The 11,920-nt window shown below is 32.9% G+C and overlaps 1 protein-coding gene across 1 annotated transcript; it reads right to left on the reverse strand.

Annotated features, from left to right (window-relative positions):
• Window positions 1–4,798: 4,798 nt before the first annotated feature.
• On the reverse strand, window positions 4,799–7,218 carry LOC145119951 (ABC transporter G family member 20-like). The gene has a single exon (XM_079055724.1). It carries the CDS (start codon window positions 7,085–7,087, stop codon window positions 4,910–4,912), a length of 2,178 nt encoding a protein of 725 aa, XP_078911850.1. The 5' UTR covers window positions 7,088–7,218; the 3' UTR covers window positions 4,799–4,909.
• Between the last annotated feature and the right edge of the window lie 4,702 nt (window positions 7,219–11,920).

Raw genomic sequence — 11,920 nt, forward strand, 5'->3', positions numbered from 1 at the left:
AAATTGCTTCTACTCACACGAATACGGTGAAGATAAACGACGAACATGATTTATCGTCGATTTCCAGATCCTAATCGATCAAACTATCATCATCGATCATCAATCTATATGAAATCTGAAATCCCCCAACGATCGAAGTTTCATTGTTGCTGAACTCCTTGATCTCACGTTCTTCATATAAAAAACTCTAGTGAAGATGCTTTGATTTTGAATCGTTTTATCCTTCATCAATTCGTTCCCCAGAGTACACTGTAATCGCCGACTTCATCTCGGCCTCCACTGTGGATTGAAGACCTGAACGAAGAAGATGATCCCTTGTCGATCAAAATTTAGGTATCATCTGTTTCTATTGTTGACTCCTGACCTTTGTTTGACCTTTATGAATTTTTTTGCCTAATCGTTAAGTTCAACCTGTTTAGTCAATATGTTTTTATAAAGAGTTAAATCCTTGTGTTGATTGTAGGTATAAATATAGACACATGTGTTATTGAAAAATATAGATATTTGTTTGCACTCAACATGTTCGATGAAATGCCTCAACGAGAAATATCACATGTTAACTTCACTTTGACTTCATGAATGATAAACCAATTCCAATTTAGGTTTCTGTCCAAGTCAACATCGGAAATGTCGATGAACTCGTTGCCAATAAAGTCATCACACAGGTACTAACTATATCATTCTACCTAAAGTGGCTGAAATTTAAGTTATTGTTTTTTTTATAGTGCTATATGACTGGATAAATCTTCATGATATTCATCAAATATGTTAAATGTTAGTGTCTTGATACATTAATCGTGGTTCTTTTACTTAACTGATTAATACATTGTGTCCAGATTAAGATTAAGTAAAAAAGAAAGTCATAATAGCTATCTGGATTAATTGAGTTAAAAGAAAAGGATCCTAAATCATTGAAACTTAGTAAAAAAGAGATATCCTGTAAATGTTTGAAATAGTTATGGTTGCAGCATATTGAGGTATTGACACCAATGGAGAAACTCAACTACTATGTTGTCCTAAACCATTTGAGGTAATATGTGATTCCATGAATCCATCGTTTTCTTTGAAAGGGGATTCATGTTATTCATTGTGTACTAATTTGAATTGAATCTATATCTTAAATTCATGTTCTCATTGTTACACAATTTAATAATTTCATTTCCAGGAACACCATGTAAAAACTTCCAGTGGATTTTTTTTGTTGCCATATATGGAGATCAAGAGAAGCCAGTTCTTATTACATATCCTGATTTAGCTTTAAATCGTAAGTGATTATGTTTTTCATTCGTTAATCAACAAAATTTGTTGAAAATAAATGAAATCTTGCTTATTTGTTTGCATGTTTGAACAGATATGTCATGTTTCCAAGGTCTTTTCTTATGCCCTGAAGCATTTTCTTTACTGATTCATAATTTCTGCATTTACCATATTAGCCCTCCCGGCCATGAGGTCAGCAATCAAAACTTCATTTTTATTTTTTATTATTCCTTTTTTAGAATATATAAACAATTCGTATTCCTATCTTATTTTATACATCTTTAAGAGCTTTTGCAGTTGGGAGCTGCAACAATGTCATATAATGATCCATTGTTATCTGTTGATGACTTAGCTGATCAGGTTGATGAGGTTCTTGAATATTTTGGGTACTTTTATATTTTTTTAGTTTTTCAACTAATAATTTGGATATAAAGAATCTTTACAAACATTCTAATATTTATATTATTTTTTGGACATAAACTAATTATATAGTGCACTAAAAATCACCATCTGCTTCTTTAGTATTCTATTTTTGAATTTGTGTTTTGGAATTCAACAAATCTCATATCATTATAGAAAAAAATCACATGTAATTCACATATGAATCACGTGTGATTCACATGTAAATCATAAGTGAATCACATATGAATTACACGTGATTCACATGTAAATAACATGTAATTCACATGTAAATCACAAGTGATTCACATGTGACTCACATTTGAATCACAAGTGATTCTCATATAAATCACAAGTGAATCACATATAAATCACAAGTGATTCACATATGAATCACATGTAATTCACATATAAAATCACATGTAATTCACATGTAAATCACAAGTGAATCCATATGAGTTACATATGAATCACAAGTGATTCACATATGAATTACATGTGATTCACATGTAGATCACAAGTGAATCACATAAGAATTACATGTGATTCACATGTAAATTATATGTAACTCACATATGAATTACATGTGATTCACATGTAAATCACATGTAATTCACATATGAATCACATGTAAATCTTATATGATATATACATGTGCATTTTTGTGAGTGTTCTTGCATTAATCAATTTTTTTTTTAATTTTCTTGTAGATTTTGAAGAATTTGTGGAAAATATTGATGAGGTGAAAAGTGATAAATTGAAGAAAATATGAAAATCTTGATATGACGAAATGATAACATTGTGAATCTTCGTAGCATTTTTTATATTTTATATTTTATTTTGTATCGAACAAAATACTTGTACTATTATGTTTATAGATTGATTAATAAAAATGAGATTTTTTATGATTTACTTCCGAATATTATAGTATAAGAAATATGCATATATTCATTTGAAAAAAAATATGAATATATGCATCTAAAATGTTGATTTTTTTTTGTTAAAAAAATTAGAGTTTTTTTTAAATATTCTAGTTTTTTTATATAAATTTACTGATTTTTAAAAAATTATATTTTTTTAAAAAAATGCAGCTTTATTAAAAATAAATTGCAGTTTTTTTTGAAAAAGTTGCACTTTTTTTGAAAAAAGTTGCAGTATTTTAGAAAAAAAATGCAGTTTTTTTGAAAAAATTATAGTTTTTTTTTTTAAATTATTGTTTTATTAAAAACTTTGCAGTTTTTTTTTCAAAAAAATTGCAGGCTTTTTTTTGAAAAAGTTGCAGTTTTTAAAAAAAAATTCAAAATTTTTAAAAATTTATGCTTTCCAAAAAAGTTAAAAAAATCTGCAGTTAAAAAAAACGAAAATTATTTCTTTTATAAAAAAATCCAAAATTTTGTTTTATAATGTTAATGTGAGAGCTTTTTATTAATATTTACAATAATACAAAAAATTAAGTGCGATTGGTATGATGACGATCATGCCCTTAATGATTTGATTTTGATCCAACGCTCCACCTTTAGTTCTTATGTTCTCGGGAAACTATGAGTTCTCAACCGATTTCAACCCTATATATATATATATATATATATATATATATATATATATATATATATATATATATATATATAGAGAGAGAGAGAGAGAGAGAGAGAGAGAGTCAAGATCAAATAAGAAGGAAATTTTAGGTAGGAAGGTAAGAGGTTTTTTTTCTACATATTTTTTTCGCGAACAAACAAAATGAATCATTAGATGATTCCTTTGTAAGATGATTCACAAGAAAAAATTATCAAAAAAACATCTCGATGATTCATTTATACAATGATTTTGTTGTTATTCACTAAAAATGTCATAAAAGTGAATTTTTTTCTTAATTTACTTAAAAATGAATCATAAATATGTTTTTTTAGGAATTTTTTCTTGTGAATCATCTTACAAATGAATCATCTAGTGATTCATTTATTTTGTTCGCCAAAAAAATATGTAGAAAAAAACTTCTTACCTTCCTACCAAAAAAAATTTCTTACCGGATATATATATATATATATATATATATATATATATATATATATATATATATATATATATATATATATATATATATTATTTTCAAACATGGAAACCTTCGATTAGCAGTTTTAAGTTTAGTTTTATGTATTTAGTATATTTATTTGGGATTACTTGATGAATAAATTTAGTTGATTGTTATGATTATGAAGCAAGGGAATAAAGTGAACAAGTTGTAACGTTGCATATGTTCTCATTTGTGTGGAACAAACGAATGAAACGAAGGAAAGCAACAAATAATGGTTTCGCAGCTATTCCACCTATCCCATATCGGTAGTTGGGAAACAAATGGGTGGCAATGTAGCATTGTATAAGGACGAACATACCCAAGCTTTAAGAAGAAAATGCATGGTTCTACATTGAACTGACTTCTTCTTTTTGAATTGGTTGGTTTTTGTGAGCCGCTTAGCGTTTTTGCTAGGACTCATTTGGTTTGATTTAGTACGAATTGAACCAACTTTGGTCTGATTTGGACCAAAGTTACATTAAGTTTAGAATGTGCTTCAAAAAAACGTGTTAAAAGAATTACATTAAGTTATGCGGTTTAAAACCGAACCGCAACCAAAATAACCGCACATCATAAAAAAACCGCACCGCCTAAAAACCACACAGTTCGGTTTATAAAATTATAAAAACTGCATTTGCGGTTTGCGGTTCGGTTTTGGTGAAAAACAGCACCGAACCGCACCATGATCGTCTCTGTCCACCCCTACACTTGACCCATTTGTTGAAGGAAATGTATCTTGTAATAATAAAAGATACTTATTCTAATATATATGCCCTCAGACACATATTGGAAAATTTCTTATTTAAATTTAAAATAAATTAATTATTAAAAATATTATTTATAATTATGTGTATCATATTTAATTATGGTAATTTTCCTCGTAATTAATATTTCAATCAATGTTTCTTATTCGTCCTTAGTAAACATATTAAAAAATCCTAGAATAAATTTTAGATTGATACACAAAGATTTATAGTAATAAAACCAACTATATACTCATAATACAGATCTTGTAAAAATAAAGAAAAAAATTACAAAATAAAAAAACATACCCAACCGATTAAACGAAAATTTCCCTAATAAGAAAGAAAATACTCAAATCATATAAAATGAAAAAAAGGTGAATTACAACTTGAGATATTATGCCTTTTATTATAATTCTTTTTTTTTTCGAATTTTATTTTACCTCCTTTTGTTCTTACTTCCCACCAACAAAGCAAAATAAAACAAGATTCTAAACAAGAAACCCAATGTTATGGTGATCCAAAAGCAACCCCATTTGCTAATATCAGTAACCCCTTGTCGCTTCAATATATCTGCACCAGTTGTCAAGCAAGTCGAGCTCGTAAGCGGCACACCAAGTGCCTGGCTCATGCTCTTCAAAAGCTTCAGTTTCATGGCGTCTGGAATCGCACCTAATGGCGAATTATCAAAGATTTGAGTTCCCCTCACGAAGCATTCCGTAGGATCATCAAACTCGTTCTGCAAAACACCCTGATAAGGGTACTTAACCAGTGAAAGATAATGGAACCATAACCAATACGCCGGGATTCGATCACGACTGATGAAGAAACCACTGAAGAGAAGGAAATACGCCAGAACTGCAACCACAACGGTGTATCCAAGCATCACGTGAGTCACAACGCCGGAGAGGAAGGTGACGAAAGAGCTTCCGACCCAAAATGAGGCAAATATGAAGAGGAGGAAAGTGAAAAACCCCATGGTCCCACCGGCTAACCCTACAGCCCAAAAGGTTATGCATGCAAATACGAATGAGAGGAAGATTAACGAAGGGATGGCCATGATCGAGTGAGATACAACGTAGGATGAACGTCTGTAAGCGTTGTACGCAGTTTCTCTCATGAATATGTATCGTTCTTGAAGGAACACAGGAATGGCTTCTGCACAAGTGTAGAACATTGTGGACATGGCAAAAGCGAAAAACCCTATTCGTTCTTGGATTCCACGTGGCGAATTGTCCAGTTTCCGAAACATGGTTGCTAGAATAGTTCCGGTAACAATGATAGCGCCTAGACGGATCGCGTAAAGTTCAGGTGATCGCCATGAATTGAGCATCGAACGTTTTGCTATCACAAGAACCTCGACCCAAAAAGAGTTTGCAAATGTTGGAACTGACGAGGATAGATTCGAATCAATGTTCGTAGCGCCCGAGACTAACTTGCCTCTTGAAATGCTTGCACTTATGGCATCTTTTAGTGACAGTTTGGCTTCTGGGACTGATCTGGTGTCATGATTTTTGTTTCTTGCAGCCCATGACTTGTTGAACTCAACTAGCCGTTTGGTTCCTAAATCGGACATCTCGAGCTCTCGGATGAAGTCGAGGGTGAATTCAGTTCGATCATCGTTTTCTGGGATTGGGTTTCCGAATTCTGCGAAGAAATCAGGTAGTTTTGATGGGATATCACTGAAAACCATTTGTCCCCTTGAAAGAAAGATCAATTTATCGAGCAAACTCATGAGTCTGTAACTAGGTTGGTGTATCGACATGATCACTATGCTTCCGCTTTGAGCAATACGTTGCAAGACTTTTACCACCATGTAAGCACTAGTGGAGTCGAGCCCAGATGTAGGTTCGTCAAGAAACAGCACGATGGGGTCATGGATGATGTCGGTTCCGATAGAAACACGGCGGCGTTCACCACCGGAAACCCCTCTATGACCTTCATCTCCGATGATTGTTTTAGCAGCATTTCTGAGACCTAACTGATCGATCAGTGCTTGAACTCTTGCTTTCTTTTTCGACTTTGACAGTGTCCGAGGAAGCCGGAACTCAGCCGAGAACATCAGCGTTTCTTCGATGGTTAGCATGGGAAACAACAAATCATCTTGCATGACGTAGGCGGATATAACTTTGAGCAACTTTGACTCAAGAATGTCACCGTTCAACGTCACAGTACCTTTCAAGCTCCCTCTCGCAATCCGGTTTGCAAGTGCGTCGATTAACGTCGACTTTCCCGACCCACTGGCACCAAGCACCGCCATGATCTCGCCTTCCCTCGCCTCGCCGGAGATATCATCCAACAAAACCTTAGTGTTCGACATCTCCACCTTACCACCTTCTAGTGAATTAGGAACGGCCGTCTTTCGAGAGACTTTAACACTATATGTGAGACTATTGAAAGAAAGAACAAAAGGTGATGCGTGAAGTGGATCAGAAACACCATGGCCGGCGTTGGGAGAAGAATTGGCGTCTCCGACGAATTGCAGAAGCTCTCCGAGCGTTGGTGAGACATGGTGCTTTGGTCGTCGAGATAGTTGCTTAAGCTCCATGCTTGAAGGACCAGAACGTGGGCCTAGAAATGGCAGATCACTTGCCAGGGACATGGTGTCAAAAGACATGCTAAAGTAGAGTGTGATAAGATTTTAGCTTCAAAACAGGCTTTCTTTATAGAAAATTTGGTGATGTGACTAAAAAATCTTTGAGCGTCGTATAAGAAAAGAAGACGTGGTTGGTTTCTTGAGGCGATGAGATTAATTTGGTGATCAAGGAAGAAAGCGAAAAGGGGTTGGTGATAGTTGGCGAGAAGATGTACTGACTGGACTACTATGAACCATCTTTCAATATGTATACATCACAGATTCACAGTTAATCCTTTATCTTAATATATCCTCTATTAGTTAATGTTATTAGTTGATGTCACGTAAGAAAGCAAAAATAAAAGAAATTAACCTGCTTTGGTCTATGATCACGGACATAAATTGGAGAACTCGAAAATGAGCGATTACATTAGAATCCATAACTACGAATACTGTAAATTCTAACAACTACTCCAAACATGTATCCTGTCGAAATTCGGTCTCGGGTTTTTTTTACTTTGTTCCGAGTCGGGTTAACCAGATCGCCAAATTCAAAATCATACATTAAAAACAAATAATTTTTCCATATATTTTTTGAAAACATTATATTATATTTCTATTCGATGATGGGTTTTTAGAACATCCATAATGCATGGTAAAAATTTTTCTCATCCAATTTGTTATTTTTAAGAATTATAGTTTTTATAGAATTAAAAGAATCGAACAATAAATCAATATAGCACAATGAACAATATGTTGTAAATAATTGATGAATGACAAAAATGATTGGTGCATTAGTAAAAGTCAACATTTCTTACTAGTTATGTAGACACAAAGAAGAGTAACATTTGTAATATAAATATCATTCTATTGTAAAGAATGAGATATACCTAAAGTTGCACTTTCATAAGTGATATAACACTACTAGAAACTTGGCTTTCAGCTACGGATTTAGAGAGAAATTTATTCTCTAGCAAATTTTAGGCCTTATAGCGAGAGAATTGCGAGAGATATGCGATGGTTTAAACGATTATTTTATTTATTCAACATATTGCATATTAGAGAGGGTTTAGCAAGGGATCAGCTACGGATCTCGCAACTATTTATCGACGCATTCTCATTCCTCGCCAATCGATTGAAAACGAAGTCATTTGGCGAGGTTTCAACGAGGGATAAAAAGATTGTCGACTTTGTGCCATCTGGTACGTGTTTAGCGAGGGACTGTTGACGGAGGGTCCGCACGTTATGCTTTTTTAATCGACGGTCTCTTGCTGAAATTGGCGCAATCCAATTCCAGTTTCACGGAGTTTATGTAAGTTTTCTTCCCTCCCAAGTCTGTTTTATCACTTCAATTGAGCACACATGATTCTCGAGTTGCAACTTAACTGAATCTCACCCTCTCCGTTCAAACAGATGACGACACCACTGACCATTGCAGCTTCCGATTCCTGCAGCCTCCACATTTTTAAAATATAAAATTATTCTTCGTTAACTTCCGATTCAGGTAAATCTTTTGATTTTAATTTCTTTAGTCGTATATTAGGTTAGGCTTACGTTAGGGCTTAATTTCTCAAATTTTTCCTTTTTCAATCGTCATTCCTTTTATATCTCAGCATTATATATACATGAATCACCTTAAAGCTTTCTGGTTATTGTGTATCATAGCCATATGAAATGCCTTCTTCTTTATCAACAAATTAATTTCAGGTCTACCATCGATTGCATCTATATAAGTGTTGTTATTGTCGATTGGAACTTGATTTAGGGCTTGATTGGTTAATTATTGTTTAAAAGCTATAAATTAGTTAGTTGTTGTTGAACCATGAGTTCTTACAGGTGTAGCCTACACAAATTTGATGGGAAAGCAAGTAGAAGAGAATTAAAACGCCGACAAAGAACATGTAGTGGTTTAGAGAATAACTTACCCAGAATGACATCTAATTTGCCCCCCTTAAGTTTACACCTGTTGCATTCTGGTGAACTATTATTGTTGTCATAGGTATCTGAATACCACGAAAGTGTCATTGGAACATAAGTACGATTATTGTCAATTGGAAAGCCTGCTTTGAAGTACACAACTCTGAACATAAACGTCTTGAACAGTCTCATCTCCTATTTCTATGAACAAACACCTTTATAAGAATAGACATTGTTTTTGTATATCTTTTGGTGAATTCACTTAGGTTCATTAGACTATATTTTGCATTTTTATTTGACTCACGACCTTGCTAGTTGAATTTAACAGGTTAATTGAGAATTAGATGATAGTTTGAAACAAAAAGATAGGGTATACCTAATAATAAAGGCCAATTGTACAGAAAAGAAATGTATTTCAGTCAAACTGTTGTGCAGGTTATAAGTTTATAATCAGATAAGGGACCCACCAAATCCTAATTACTTCAAAAAGAAATTGACTTATTTAAATTATCTATTTGGATCATCTATAAAAAACTTGTTTATAATTGAGATTTCAGATAATGCCTTTTAGGTTATGATTGTTTTAAAAGTCTAAACTTGCATCATATTACTTTGGTTTTATGTGTATAATATATCAAAGAAAATGTAAGTTTGTTACTGTCTATGTCTATTTACTGTCTCTAGGTTGTCAACATTTTGATTTTACCTGATGCATCATCATATGAACAAACACCTTTATAACTGTTTATATATTGTTGTGCACTGAAGGTTCATTTTCTCTGATAATACTTGTTTTTGTATATCTTTTGGTGAATTCACTTAAGTAACAAGCTTCTATGTGAAGGAATACAACATAAAACAGTGCAAACTCTGAGTACTTATATTACCAGGCCTATTAGAAGTCACTTTCTTCAACTTCTCTGTCTAATCTATGAGTTACAGGAAACTGGGTTTGCTTTTCTGTTTTCTGACCGTTTTACCCCTGGACACCAATGCATGGATCTTTGTTGTGTTTAGGTCAGTTCATAGTTTTTCAATACTATCTTTACATATGTTATTAATTGGTTCGGTTATTTTGGTTATAAAAAATAATAAGTAAAATGAAAAGTCTTATAGTTAGTAAGCCCTCCTTATGATGTGGGATGACAAAAGTCAGGAACAAAAAGAACAAACTTTCTCCATTTAAATCCCAACTTTTTTTACAAACACATTTTTTTAAAGAATTCATACTCTCCAACTTTTGTTTACATATTTGACATTTCACTGTGAACAAAATTCAAGATAAAAAGAAGTCTAAAATGTTTAAAGAATTGGGGTAAATACCTGTGATTTCTCAGTTTTCTGCACAAGACTATCTTTAATTTCAAGTTTAAGATATTTATGCTTAAGTAGAAACAAGTTCCCATTCAATCTTTCACCTTCAACATTCTGCATCTTTCCATTTACACTCAAAATCCCTTCTAATTTTCAATCTGGTCCTTCATCTTCTCCAAATGTTTCAACTTTAGACTCATTTTCTCCAAAAAAACCAACAACTTTTTCTTCAAAACAATCACAAAAATCCCATAAATCTATTTTCACTTTCAAAAACATATCTTCAAGAACTTGTTTCTCTACCCGTAATTTATCAGCTTCCTCCACAGCTTTCATGGCTGCTTTCTCATTTACTTCAAATGCAAAACCCATTTTTTGTGACAGCCTTCTAAGTTCCTCTTGAAGCCTCGCAGCCAAATTAACATTTTGCAACCTCATTTTTCTCAAATTTTCCTCTGCCTAAATCGCCCTGTTCTTGATTCACTAACTCTTGCTCAAGATTCTTGACATGGGTTTCAAGATCTTTAATCACAAGATTTGAGTTTGATAATTCTTTTGATTTTGATTTGAGTTCATTTTCCAAGCTTTCGAGGCTGATTGTAAAATAAGAACACAAAATCGATGTAACTGTAAGGAGACATTTGATTACCAAAATGTTTTAAAAGGAATTCTGATGCAAAATTGACATTATTTATTTTAATTACTAATTAGGATCTAAAAAGATGGACGTAACATTATGAGCTCATATCTTTTGATAAATAACACCTCAAAATAATAGAAACTTCCCATTCACTTTTAATAAATAACAAACATAACCCATCAAAGCAAGAAAGATCAAGCTTTATGGTCAAAGACTCAACTGGACTCTACTCGACTCTGTATGTACTTTTACAAGGGAATCAAAGGAACAAGATTAACTGAAGTTATGTTTTGTGAAAGAGTTCTTGAAACTCAGAGGCTTCCTAAAGAGGTAACTGAGGTTATATTATGCTATAAATTAAAGAATTTCACATGTATAGCTGCATAATATTGTTATATGATGCTATTGGTGTTTCAAAGGGATGATCGGTTGAGGTTAAGCCATTTGTCGTCTGTTTTCCCTCCATTTTCAGGTAAGATGCTACATTTATTTTGAAATTTAAACCATATTGAATTGTATTTTAAAGGGGAGGAGAGTTCTTTGGGTCACTCATTATCAAGCAACAGAGATATGGATATTGAAGCTGGAAACAATTAAAATTTTGCTGAATCCCCTGTTGAATATCTGCATTTCATTGCCTACAAATGTGGAACTAAGGTATGATTACGAAACAATATTTCCTTTTAATTTACAAAATGTATATAATAGGTGGAGTTCAGGAAGGCTCTGGTCCTTAGTGTTGAATTATAGATCTCTTTTAAGGTAGTCAAAAGTCCTTTAACTACACGACACATTACTTATGAGGATATTGGGTGAAAATTGTGTTTTTACAGGTATGGTTTGCTGGAGAGAAAATTGGAGACATGAAGGGAAGCTGAACATCAGGCGGCCAAGGCATCTCTTATGAATTTGGCTGGTAAAAAAAATATTTGATGTTTTTGTCTTATAACAGTATAAAGAATTTATAGAAATGAATTCCTTCCACCCTTCCCCTAGCCCTTAGG

Source organism: Lactuca virosa, chromosome 6 (genome assembly GCF_052849685.1).
Source record: "Lactuca virosa cultivar CGN04683 chromosome 6, Lactuca_virosa_CGN04683_v6, whole genome shotgun sequence".
NCBI lineage: Eukaryota > Viridiplantae > Streptophyta > Magnoliopsida > Asterales > Asteraceae > Lactuca > Lactuca virosa.